The sequence below is a fragment of the Hyla sarda genome, chromosome 1, assembly GCF_029499605.1.
Source record: "Hyla sarda isolate aHylSar1 chromosome 1, aHylSar1.hap1, whole genome shotgun sequence".
NCBI lineage: Eukaryota > Metazoa > Chordata > Amphibia > Anura > Hylidae > Hyla > Hyla sarda.
The window spans coordinates 223,774,686-223,788,782 of NC_079189.1; the positions used below are offsets into that span (position 1 = coordinate 223,774,686).

General features: G+C 46.7%; 1 protein-coding gene across 4 annotated transcripts in view; it reads left to right on the plus strand.

Moving 5' to 3' along the window:
- Nucleotides 1-14,097, plus strand: part of DNAH6 (dynein axonemal heavy chain 6) — a 400,640-nt gene that overhangs the window by 186,862 nt on the left and 199,681 nt on the right. For all 4 annotated transcript variants that reach the window (XM_056568811.1, XM_056568814.1, XM_056568815.1 and 1 more), the window contains 3 exons: nt 9,112-9,267; nt 12,670-12,831; nt 13,328-13,465. In XM_056568811.1, the coding sequence (XP_056424786.1) occupies nt 9,112-9,267; nt 12,670-12,831; nt 13,328-13,465 (456 nt within the window). The remainder of the gene's footprint in view (nt 1-9,111; nt 9,268-12,669; nt 12,832-13,327; nt 13,466-14,097) is intronic.

Here is a 14,097-nt window from a genome sequence, read left to right on the forward strand (position 1 = left end):
GGCTGTAAAGTTAGTGTAGTCATAATATAGTGTATGTACATGTCTCTTATGGCTAGTCTCATATTCTTATGTGATCTTTGCTCTGGATGTTCATTTTTAACAGCATACAAAATGACTCCTGTCTCGGGTATTTCCAGGATGTAGTGCGGCACTAGTCATGATGACAGGGAGCCTGTCTGCTTCAATGGGTGGAGCAATCACAGGGAATTAGCAATAGCTGGAGGCACCCTGATTAGAAAGCACTGACCTTTTTCCTTGAATCCTGCTTGTTTGTTGTTCAATGGGTGGGGTGGCTGATGTGTGGGAGGTAGGAAAGTGGAATTCTGGGATTTGTAGTAAAAAAGAAAACTTCCAACAGGAAATACTGAAGAAAGCCATTTCTTTATGGTAATCTTACAACATAGCCATTTATCCCAAAGACAAGTGCAGATTCTTCCTAAGCATGTCCATTACTGTCTGGCAGGTAGGTTCTAAAATTACCTTATGGTAGATAACCCCTTTAATTTTGGTGAAGGGTTAAATATTTTTAGTTCCATGTACTACTAGTCTACAAATAGATTGCCAATGAGTCAATGAAAGAGTTCATGCAAACACAGCTTTATAGTAAGTTCACATGGGTCAGATTCACTGCTGAACATTTTTATATAAAATCCTTAAAGGGGTATTCTGGGGTTAACTAACTCACAAGCCAGTCCCCTGATGTGGTCCATCTGTATGTCCTAACGTGCCGGCGTTCCCTGCGCAGATTCCCGAGATCACGGGACGGTCAGGACCTACAGATGGACCGCAAAATTCATCAGGGGGCTGGCTTGTGAGGAAATACAAGAAATAGCCAAGCCCTCTGATACCAGCTGCCACCTCGAGCCGCAAAGGATTGTGAGACGAACATCATCAGGACCTGAAAGGAAACGCTAGACCTGGGGGGACCATGTAACCCCCCCGCACCTCTCATCACTACAACCCCCCGCACCTCTCCTCATCACTACTATAACCATCCACGCACCTCTGTTCATCACTATGATAACCCCCACACCTCTCCTCATCACTACTATAACCCCCCCACACCTCTCCTCATCACTACTATAACCCCCCCCCCCGCACCTCTCCTCATCACTACTATAACCCCCCCCCCCGCACCTCTCCTCATCACTACTATAACCCCCCCCCCGCACCTCTCCTCATCACTACTATAACCCCCCCTGCACCTCTCCTCATCACTACTATAACCCCCCCCGCACCTCTCCTCATCACTACTATAACCCTCCCTGCATCTCTCACCACCCCCATAATACCCCCCTGCACCTCTCATCACCCCCATAACACCCCCTGCACCTCTCATCACCCCCATAACCCCCCTGCATCTCTCATAACCCCCCTGCATCTCTCATCACCCCCATAACCCCCCTGCATCTCTCATCACCCCCATAACCCCCCCTGCATCTCTCATCACCCACATAACCCCCCCTGCATCTCTCATCACCCCCATAACCCCCCTCTCATCACCCCCATAACCCCCCTGCATCTCTCATCACCCCCTCTCATCACCCCCATAACCCCCTGCACCTCTCATCACCCCCATAACCTCCCCCTCTCATCACCCCCATAACACCTCCTGCACCTCTCATCACCCCCATAACACCCCCCTTCACCTCTCATCACCCCCATAACCCCCCTGCATCTCTCATCACCCCCATAACCCCCCTGCATCTCTCATCACCCCCATAACCCCCTGCATCTCTCATCAGCCCCATAACCCCCCCTGCATCTCTCATCACCCCCATAACCCCCCTGCATCTCTCATCACTCCCCCTCTCATCACCCCCATAACCCCCCTGCATCTCTCATCACCCCCATAACCCCCCTCTCATCACCCCCATAACACTCCCCTGCATCTCTCATCACCCCCATAACACCCCCTGCACCTCTCATCACCCCATAACACCCCCTGCACCTCTCATCACCCCCATAACACCGCCTGCACCTCTCATTACCCCATAACCCCCCCTCTCATCACCCCCATAACCTCCCCATGCACCTCATCACCCCATAACACCCCCCTGCACCTCTCATTACCCCATAACCCCCCTCTCATCACCCCCATAACCCCCCCTCATCACCCCCATAACCTCCCCATGCACTTCATCACCCCCATAACACCCCCTGCATCTCTCATCACCCACATAACACCCCCCTGCACCTCTCATTACCCTCATAACCCCCCCTCTCATCACCCCCATAACCTCCCCATGCACCTCTCATTACCCCCATAACCCCCCTCTCATCACCCCCATAACCCCCCTCTCATCACCCCCATAACACCCCCCTGCATCTCTCATCACCCCCATAACACCCCCTCTCATCACCCCCATAACACCCCCTGCATCTCTCATCACCCCCATAACACCCCCCTGCACCTCTCATCACCCCTATAACACCCCCTGCACCTCTCATTACCCCCATAACACCCCCTGCATCTCTCATCACCCCCATAACACCCCCTGCACCTCTCATTACCCCCATAACCCCCCCTCTCATCACCCCCATAACCTCCCCCCCCTCTCATCACCCCCACAACCTCCCCATGCACCTCATCACCCCCATAACCTCCCCATGCACCTCTCATCACCCCTATAACACCCCAAGCACCTCTCATCACCATTGTAGTCTGCTGCTCCTGGTGCAGCTGCTGCTCCTGTCACAGTGTTCCACTGCACGGGGAGGATCCGTCGGGAGGATGCTGGACTGGAGATCGTGCCAGGACAGGTCAGGTGACTGGAGTAGACGTGCGTGCCTGCGCAGGGCACGTCGACTCCCATCAGCCCCTGGTCTGTCCGGCCCTGCCGTACTTCTTAAGGGGCCAGCGCCCTAGAAAGAGCGGGCCTCATAGTCCTGCGGGCCCCCCGGACTATGAGGCCCGGTCATAGTTCTGACGGGCACCCAGCCAGGAGTCAGTGAGTGACAGTCGCAGTCACTCACTGACAAGCCGGTGAAAAAAAAAAAAGGTACAGGGACGGCCAGGCCTCCCTGAAGCTCCGGGCCCCATACAAGTGTATGGGTTGTACCCCCCTGATGGCGGCCCTGCCACTACCATCCTATAGTGATGGGATAATACCACCATACGGATACTGAATAAAACCAATATACACATACCAGTATCACTAATAACACTACTACACAAAGGACAAATAATACTGCCACACCATGACTACACATAACCATCATATAGTGACACCATAATGATACTGAATGAAAACCTCTGTACATCGACAGTGATGACCCCGGTTCTACACAGGCTCTGCAGATCATATAAGTGATTACATACAGTTACAGGTGACCCGCAGATGATGTCTTCTCTGATGAGTGTCGTTCACTTTCCTTTTTCTACTCCACCCGGCCCAGACCGTCATGATGATTTCTTCCAGCCACAAGTTGTTTCCACAGAACCTTTCAGACAAACATTTTAAGCTGCACACTTTTCCAGCACAAATAGCGCTCCAAACAGTAATAAAAACCCCCTTAGTTTCTCTCACAGTAGAATGGGTAAATAAGTGTGTTGGGGAAGAGTAGGTCTGTGCCCCACCTTAGGTAGGTAGGTCCGTTTAGTAAGTAGACAGGGCCCTTCGCATTGTTTCCCCCTTAACACAGGTGCCCCAAGTAGGTAGGTGCCACCAGTAGATAGCTGTAGCCCCCATATATAGTGGTAGCAGCGGCCCCCTTTAGGTAGTAAAAACAGCAGCAGCCCCTCTACTACAGCAACCCCCTTGAGGTAGTTAAAACAGCAGCAGCCCCCTTTAGGTAGAAAACACAGCAGTCCTCTTTAGATAGTAAAAGCAGCAGCATCCCCTTTAGGTAGTAAAAGCAGCAGCAGCCTCCTCTATGTAGAAAAACTGCCCCCTTTAGGTAGTAAAAACAGCAACAGCTCCCTATAGGTAGTAAAAGCAGCAGCAGCCCCCTCTATGAAAATTCAGAAGCCCCTTTAAGGTAGTAAAAGCAGCAGCATCCCTCTTTAGGTAGTAAATGCAGCAGCAACCCACTTTAAGTAGTAAAAACAGCAGCAGTCCTCTTTTATGTACAAAATGCAGCAGCCCCCTTTAGGTAGTAAAATCAGCAGCAGCCCCTCTATGTAGAAAAAACAACAGCCCCCTTTAGGTAGTAAAAGCAGCAGCCCCCTTTAGGTAGTAAAAGCAGCAGCAGCCCCCTTTAGGTAGTAAAAGCAGCAGCAGCCCCCTTTAGGTAGTAAAAGCAGTAGCAGCCCCCTTTAGGTAGTAAAAACAGCAGCAGCCCCCTTCAGGTAGTAAAAACAGCAGCACCCTACTTTAAGTAGTAAAAACAGCAGCAGCCCCCTCTATGTAGTAAAAGCAGCAAAAGCCCCCTTTATGTAGTAAAATAGCAGCACCCCCCATTATGTAGGGAAAACAACAGAAGCTCCCTTTAGGTAGTAAAAATAACAGCAGCCCCCTTTATGTAATAAAAACAGCAGCACCCCCCTCTAGTTATAAAAAAAAAGAGAAAAAAAGGAGAAACCCTCCCCCCCAACAAAAGCAAAAAAAGAGAAAAAAAAGGAGAACCCCCCCCCCCCCCCCCCAAAAAAAAACAAGATATTCATCTGGCTTCTGCATATTCCGCAGCATGGTCTCTTCTATCTTCTCTTCCGGTCTGTGCTCTAGCGCATGATGACGCCACTGGAGCACAGAGGAAGGACGCTCGGGCCTCTTGAGGCTGTCTCACAGGCAGCCATAAGAGAGATTGACAGGGCGGGGTGCTAATGGCTCTTTGCTCTGGCAATCAGCAGAGCAGTGCCATGCTAAGGTTAGTTTCACCTGGTGCAGAACAAAATGGTGTCACCCCTACCCCCGTTACAAGTAATTTTTTTTCCATATAACACTGGAAGGCTAGTCTGAGGTCTGAGGGAGCCACCACGGCGCTACTGCGCAACTTGCGTCCGAACTTGAACATTGTGGATTTAAATGCCAATGTAGCTCCCTCAAAGGTCTCTGCTTCCCTGCTGAAAATGAAACAATCTTCCTACGCATGTTAGGCTGGGTTCACACTACGATTTGACGATACGGTCACTGTATCTCATTCATTTGAATGAGCCAACCGGAGTCAGATAGTGACTCCGGTCGGCTCAGTTTTGCTCCGTATCCGGTTTTGTGACCGGACCTAAAACCACGGCATACCACGGTTTTAGATCCGGTCAGAAAACTGGATACGAGGCAAAAATTAGCTGACCGGAGTCACTATCTGACTCTGGTTGGCTCATTCAAATGAATGAGATATGAGCCGGGTACTGCTGGCATATGGGGGTGTCCGGTTTTCACTCCCCTTCCCACCGTATCGTCAAATCGTTGTGTGAACTCATCCTTACTAAGGAATCCGGGGGGATTTAATTTTTTAATTCTTTAAGGACACAGTGTGTGCAGGTATGCGCTTGTTCCACTCCCAAACTATGAAGCATTCTCAGCAATTGGGGACACGTCATAGCCGGTTGGTCCCGGTTGCTATCAGCAGCCAAGACCCGTGGGTAATGCTGGACATCGCCAATCGGGACAATGTACAGCATTAAAGGAGAACTGGGGCGCAAAACTTTTAATTTCTCCTGTGCCCAGCTGCAATTAAAGTGGATTGTGGTAGCTAAAATGCTACAGCTCTACTGCCAATTAGACCAGGTAGCTGATTGGGACACCCGCAGCGAAAACGAGGTGTCCTTATCAGCTAAGAGGACAGCGGGAGGGCCCTTACCTGCCTCCTTGCTGTCCAATCGGCGTCTAATGCTGCAGGAAGTCTCAGCAGCCTGGAGTGCCAATGGAGACAAAAAAAAAAGTGTAAAAAAGGTTTTTTTTTTGTGAATAAATGTGAATAAGCCCCTCCCCTAATAAAAGTTTAAACTCTTTTCCAATTGTTTTAAATAAAATAATGTAGACATAAATAAACATAAACATGTTGCCACATGCATAACTGTCTGAACTATTCAAATATAACCTTATTTAGATTGCACAGTCAATAGTGTACACGTGAAAAAATACTAAAGTCCAAAATTGCTTATTTTTGGTAACTTCATATACCATAAAAAAAATTATAACAAGCGATCAAAAAGTCCCATCAAAACAAAAAGGGTACTGATAAAAACTACAGATCACAAAGCAGCGATTTTCCACAGAGGAATGCCGCTTGGAAAATACGTGTGAATGGGCCTTTATATTATAATTTTTTACTACTTTTTATCATTTTCCATTCTAAAATCACTACAAAACACTGTAACTTAATGATAACTAAGCAAATAAAGGTAATTAAGAAAGAAGTGTGCCCACATGTTGTCATGCCATTGTATAGAACTCCCAGCATGCTTGGACGGCCTTTGACTGTCTGGGCATGCTGGGAGTTGTAGTTTTGCAACAACTGGAGGCACTCTGGTTTGGAAAAACTGGTATAGAAGCCTCCTCTTGCCAACACAATGCACAAATGGCACGATTTTAAAGCTATTTTTCAAAAAAACTTGGTGATAACGCAACATGTGAACAGAAAGAGGGAAAGTGGCCCCACTGGGACAAGGGCTCACTTTACTTTGCTGCCAGTAATAGGGCTAGTCAGAAGACAGAGGCAGGACATATTACCAAAATCCTACTCACCTTCACATAAAGTTGCTGAAGTACACCTAGGAGGCCTGTCAGGGCTCGGCCTCCTTCTTTATCCTGCTGCTCGGGGCGGAGTCATAGGTCAGGTGACACAGCTTTATCCTTGTGCTTCTGCCTGTCTCTGCTAGTGGTACGCAGAGCAGGAGCAGCATAGGGATAGTAATAAAGAAGAAATCATCTAGGAGGAAATGTCCATCAGGCTTGGTGGTTTAAGACGTGCCTATAGTTAAATGCGTCCAGGATGCGGCACTGTAGAGTGGCGATGTGTACATTGTTGTCAGGATTCGGCAGGCTGGAGGTGGATCCTCTGTGTCAGTGAGGGATTGGCGTGGACCGTACTGGAGGACCGGTTCTAAGTTGCTACTGGTTTTCACCAGAGCCCGCCGCAAAGCGGGATGGTCTTGCTGCGGCGGTAGCAACCAGGTCGTGTCCTCCGGTAGTGGCTCAACCTCACTGACTGCTGAGACAGGCGTAGTACAAAAGGAGAAGGCAGGAGCGTGGTCGGACGTAGCAGAGGTCAGGGCAGACGACAAAGGTTCACAGACGAGAGGACAGTAGCAACGAGTTCGGCAACGGGCAAGGCAAAATACAACAATAAGGAACGCTTTCAAAATGGCACTAGGCACAAAGATCCGGCAAGGGCAGGAAGGGGATGAACACTTAAATAGGCAGGGACACAGTGGGGAATCAGGAACCAGCGCATCAATTATTGGTGCGCTGGCCCTTTAAATTTACCATAGACGTGCCGGGATGCCAAGGACGGAGCAGCAGCGCGCGGGAGCGCAAGTAAGAAGAAGGAGGAGGGCACGGCGCGTGAGCGTTGGCCAGCCGCCACGCGAGCCGCGTCCCTGGTACAATAGGACCCGCGCTCCCGGTCAGTGTTTGAGACCAGGAGACGCCGGGACAACAGTAGCAGGCGGCGGGCGCTCCGAACCGGAGGTGGGGACCGGAGCGCTCGCTGTAACAATTGTACGTATCGCCACTCACTCAGGGGGGAAGAATTAGGTGGCTGTGAGGCCACCTCCAGCGCGAGGCCTTAGGCGGCCACCTAAGGCTCCTTTCACACTACCGTTTGTGCTTGGTAAGTGAGGTCTGTTAGGAAGATAGCAGGAGAAAAATTTGTGCCTTCTTTTTCTCCCGCTATCTTCAGCCGCAATAACAGGAGTTATAACGGACGTTAGAGGAATCCCATTCAAGTTTTGACTCCCGTTAGGCTCCGTTACAATAACGGATGTTAAGGGCGGCCAGAGTCAGAAAAAAAAAAGCCATTAACGTCCGTTTGTAACGGAGCCACTTTCATAGTGTGAAAGTAGCCTTACTGGCCTAATGGGAGAGCCGCCTCTGTTTAAAGGATTTTGCACAGCATACTCCACCATTTCCACTACATCATACTTTTGTTCCTTGACCTATCTTCATTGGCACTCTCTTTTTGATCCTTTTTTTGACTGGTACACTAATACTGCACTTAAAGGTATATGAGCAGTGTTTATAGTGAGGCTTACACCAAGTTATATTCTGTTATGTTCTTTGTGTTACTTTCTATAATTCAGCATTTCTCGTGATTTGTAAGCTATGTACCCTGTCTGCATATTTTTATTGTCATTGTTATTTGCAATTTATACAAATAAAAATATTTGAAACGAAGATAACAAGTCACAATGGAAAAAGAAATCCAGCTCCAGGAGAGGCAGTACTTTGAGGGTTAAACAGTGTTTTCCAACCAGTCCCTCCAGCTTTTGCAAAACTACAACTCCCAGCATGCCTGCACAGCCATTGACTTCGTAGTTTTGCAACAGCTGGAGACACACTAGTTGGAAAACATTGGGTTAAAACTTTACTTCTATATTGTAGCTTCTAAAAAGACATATTCAGGTACAAGATAACAACAGAAAAAACCTGTGCATTGGACCTGAATATGTGTTTTAAGGCGCTACAATAAAGTTTTAACTAACTTCTAGAGTTGAACTTCTCTTTCTGTTGGGATTTGTTAACTTATTATAGTTGGTAAACAGATTGTTTATTCTTCACATTTGTCTTTTAGACACTTTTTTCATTCATTTCCTCCATGTGCCTCTACACAGTGTCTGTTCTCTGCTATGTGCAGAAAAGCTGAATTCTGTCTAACCATACTCAGTATTTTAGGTTATAGTTGTTCCTCCTGTAATTGATAACCTCTTAAAGCTCTTTGTAAAACCTCTTTGAGAAGACCACACAAATTTCCCCAAAAAAGTGGTCTTCTATGGGGCTAGTCTTTTCAGAGAAAATGTCCACTATGCATAATGTGTGGCGGACTGAAAATCCTTTACACATAATCCGGCCTAGATTAGGGAGTGGCCTTCTCCAAGCGTGCTCTTCTACAGAGGTTTCACTATATTACAGATATTTAATTCAGTATTATATGAAGTTATAAAAAAAATAATATATATATATATATGTAGGGCATCTTAAAAAGTAATTTTTTTTTCTGTTTTAACAGGTTAACAGCATTGACAGTTTTGAGTGGCAGAGACAACTGCGCTATTATTGGGACCTAGATTTTGACAACTGTGTAGCCCGGATGGCTTTATCACAGTATACATATGCTTATGAGTATCTTGGTGCTTGTCCTCGATTGGTCATTACTCCTCTAACTGTAAGAACATTTACTATTCATTTTCAGGGATACAAAACATTATGTATACATATATTGATAAATAAATATAAATATGTGTATATATATATATATATATATATATGTATATATATATATATATATATATATATATATATATACATATATATATATATATATATATATATATATATATACAGCCTGCTCCCACTACATGAATGTAGGGTGCAGCCATTGCCCTCACTTTTTCATTGTAGATTGTAAACCCCTGAGGAGGGCCCTTTCTCTTTTTGTACCAGTCTGCAGAAATTTTGAGTTACTATTCACAACTTCGTGCAGGGGTACTTTGTTTTCTTGGTATGTGCAGGCGGGGGGGGTGGGGGTTGCGCTGTGTCCTCGCCATCTGCAGTGTGAGCAGGCTATAATATTGGTTTAATGGCCGGCCAGGATTGGAGCAAACTATGATCCCAGCTGTTTAATGTCCTAGATGCTGAGGGGAATAGGGACTGAAGCACCTAGGAGGCTCTCTATGTCACCCAGTCTATTCATATTAATGATCAGAAGTGAAACAAAAATAAAATAAAGTTTGTTGAAAAACACATTTAGTATGCTGCATAAGTTATAGGGATCAGAGTATTGCAATGTAGAGTAATTAAAATATGTAGGGATCAGAATATAAGTAATGCGGAAAAAGAAAACATTATAGGAGTGAGAATATGTAATTTATTTTTATAGTTTTGTTTTAAAAGTAGTAAAAAAAATGTATTGTTTTAAAGAGTACCTGTCATCAAACTAAAATTTTAATAGATTGTTCCTTATGTAATTCTAAGACACTTTGCTATTTACTTGCTGTTAAAATACTCAACCTTTATATGTTTTTAAAGGGGTACTCTGATGATCAACTGGTGCAGAAAGTTAAACAGATTTGTATATTACTTCTATAAAAAAATCTGAATCATTACTTATCAGCTGCTGTATGCTCCACAGGAAGTTAATTTTACTTTTCTGTCTGACCACAGTGCTCTCTGCTGACACCTCTGTCCATGTCAGGAACTGTCCAGAGCAGGAACAATTCCCCATAGCAAACCTCTCCTGTTCTAGACACTTCCTGACATGGACAGAGGTGTCATCAGAGAGCACTATGTTTACTATGGTGCCCTAGGTCACCGCTGCTGTCCACTCTCCTCTCATGCTTTGAACAGGAGTTTATTCCATGATCTCCATGCTCTATAGAGAATGCAATGGTGTGGAGAGATAGTCCCTTTTTACTGCACGACAATTTACCAAGATGGTCCCACCATGACGGTGCCAAATAGGGATCGACCGATTATCGGTGTGGCCGATATTATCGGCCGATAATCACGATTTTGGGCATTATCGATAATTGGCAATTACCTTGCCGATATGCCCATAATGCCCCGCACCCCCCCCCACCGAACTGCCGCATCGCCCCACCAGTGACCCGCCGCACCGCCCCACCGCACCGTGTTGCACCCCCCACCGCACCGCCCCGGCCCCATTGCCTCCCCCCTCCCCGGTTTTATAATTACCTGTTCCCGGGGTCAACACTACTTCTGGCTCCTGCTGCGTCCTGCGTTACGCTGTGCGCACTGACGAGTGACGTGACGCGACGTCACCGTCAGTGCGCACAGTGACAGCTCAGGAGGACGCCACCGGAGCCAGATGTAGAGTGGACCCCGGGAACAGGTAATTATAAAACCAGGGATGGGGGAGGCAATGGAGCCGGGGCGGTGTGGTGGGGGTGCGTCGCGCTGCGGTGGGGCGGTAGGGGGCGCGGAGCGGTGCAGCGGTGGGGGGGGGGGGGGGGGGGGCGGTGGCGGTGATAGGACTCAGGTCCCCCGGACAGGCAGGGGGAGAGAAGCGGGTGGCGGCGGCGGTCTATGGCACCGCAAAAGCCGCTGCAGTTCATTGATTTAAAACGCCCACTTTAAATCAATGATCTGCAGCGGTGTGTGTGTGTGGGGGGGGGGGTAAATAGCTGATAACTTATACCGGAATATCGGTATAAGTTATCGGCTATCTGCCCTTACCTCCACAGATTATCGGTATCGGCCCTAAAAATACGATATCGGTCGATCCCTAGTGCCAAACCCTCGCACTTTGTCAAATTTCTCAAGGGTTGTTCTGCGCCTTTCCAGGGGTTGCTCTCCCTCTCGGGGATAATCCAACATTCTGATGTATAGGGCCTCCAGGGCTTTGATGTCTTGCTGCTGCGCCTGGTGCGCTTCATAAGGTAGCAGCTTCGGCCCATACTGCCCTCATCACCCCCACTATTTCAGCCACCTGGGCTTCCCTCTTAGACCTCTCAAACTGGGCTGTCGGAACTGGAGGATGGGGCTTCCCTGGCAGGGGAAGAAGGTGCTCACGCATATACTGGATCAGTCCGGGCTCATCGCCAAATAACCACCGGGGCAACGGTGGGGACCTGGGGCGTACCGCAGACTTCCGGACTGGGGGTATGGGTTTGCTCTAGGCTAGGGGTAGAAGGAGGGGTAGAAAAAGCAGCCTCAGCCAGGGTACTCACTTCTGACTCCTCTGTAGGGATCTCCGCCCAGGATCCCCAGGTCCGGTGGTGAGGGAACAGCCTTAACAGCGATGCTCTTCAGGAAGATGCCTTTGTTCCCTCCGCTGGGGTTGCTGGCCAGTCTCCATCGTCCTTGTGCAGAGAGCAAGGTCAGACAGAAAAGAAATTAAAAAAAGAAAAGAATTTCCTCCGTAGTATACAGCAGCTGATAAGTACTGGAAGGATTAAGATTTTTAAATAGAAGTCATTTACAAATCTGTTTAACTTTCTGGCACAAGTTGATTTAAAAAAAAAATTCCCATCGGAGTACCCCTTTAATGTGATTGAAAAAACAGCCACTAGGTGGCTCTGTTCTGTTCCCTGCGGCAAGTCAAACAGTTAGTTTGGTCTCCTCCCGGTCTGGTAGGAGACCAAACTCAGGAAGTGCATGCGGGGCATGGGGAGGCACAGCTGTTGTAGGCTTCAGTGACGTCGTGCCTGCTGGGGCAATCCCACTTTCTCGTGCCGGGAGCTCACACAATGTGAGCAAGGGAAAAGCTATGATACAGAGCTTTTTAAAGCTCAGAATTTTTTTTTAAGGGCAGGAGGGGTGTTAGGAGTATATATAATCTGAGTTAGTTTAGAAAATATGGTTAGATGACAGGTACTCTTTAATCATACTGACCCACAGATTATATTTAACATGTCCGATTTACTGCATGGCGAACGGCGTAAAAACAAAATCCACCCCTCCCCCCAATATTTGCACATGTCTATGTGGCTAGGGCACCATACTAAACATTCATTTTACATTATCTAAGTTTACATTATATGTAGATGCTATTTACTATATTAATAAACCAATGAATACAATGATTTTCTTCCTTTTTTTACCCAAGGATCGTTGTTATTTGTGTCTTATGGGTGCTTTACAGCTGGATCTTGGTGGAGCTCCTGCTGGGCCTGCAGGCACTGGAAAAACGGAGACAACAAAAGACCTTGCCAAAGCACTGGCTATTCAGTGTGTTGTGTTCAACTGTTCTGATGGGCTGGATTACAAGGTATACAATGTGATTCCTTCAGCAAGTGTTCAATGACTTGGACCCATTGAAACCAAACGTTATCTGTGCAATATGTGGATGTGACACATCTTCTACAACAAGAGATTCTCTCAGTAGCTGCTTTCAGCTTCTGCTCATTGATGGCAATTATGAATAGGGTATTCTCTTCCATTAACTCAGAATGCCCCAATAACATATTTAAAAAATGAGTTTTCTGAACCAGACAACCCTTTGAGTTGCAGCCACTATTCAGCAAAAAACAGTCCTTTCATATTGTTAATATCTGTGCAGATTTCCAGATATATAGCAATGGGTGTCTCTTCTGGATTTGTGTCTTTTGTGTTCAGTGATAGCTGTCCATTGGAAACCTCCAATATCACATCCAGATTTCACAGTTCACAGCATATAAATGAATGCAGAATGACAAAGTCTGCTTTATCTATTTGGACTATTTTAGAGACATTTGTTCTTTACATTCCCTGCCCTTTTTATGCAGATGATGGGTCGATTCTTCAGCGGTTTGGCCCAGTCTGGAGCCTGGTGTTGTTTTGATGAATTTAACCGAATTGACATTGAAGTGCTTTCCGTTATTGCCCAGCAGCTTATTACAATAAGGAATGCCAAAGCTGCAAAGGTAACACTCATTTTCTCTGCCTAATCCTGCTATGAATGTTTGCTTTTCTTTAGCTTTAATAGACCATTAATAAAATAAATAAAATGCTGCTTTTTGTTTAACCTATTTTACTGTCTTCTTTTTTCATTTTGCACTGTGCGAACCCAGCCCAACCCAGTACCATCACTTTTTTTTAGAATTGAACTTGAGTAGTTCGCAGAGGAGTTTACAGTAACAAGGCACAGACCCCTTAACTCCTTAGTGACCAAGTCAATTTGATCCTTATTTCCCAAACAGGTTTATCCATTTTATTTTCATTGTTGCATTCTAAGAACTATAAAATTTTTATTGTTCATCATAGACATATGAAGGATTGTTTTTTGTAGGAAAAGTTGTACTTTTGTGGTGTGATGCAGGGTAGATGGAATTACCCTAGAGGCAGATGGCATTAACCCCTTGTGTTTGTGGCACCAGGGCGTGGTTTAACTGCTTCACCACCTGAAGGTAGGCCTCTGGATCCTGGGCTAGGCACGGGGGCAAATAATGACTCAGACGCCAAGTTATGGCACAACGGCAGCTTTACTGAGTCAGACAGGTGTAACAGTCTATATAGCTTGGCTAGGCCCAAAGAGGTGACCAGTGACTTCAGAGAT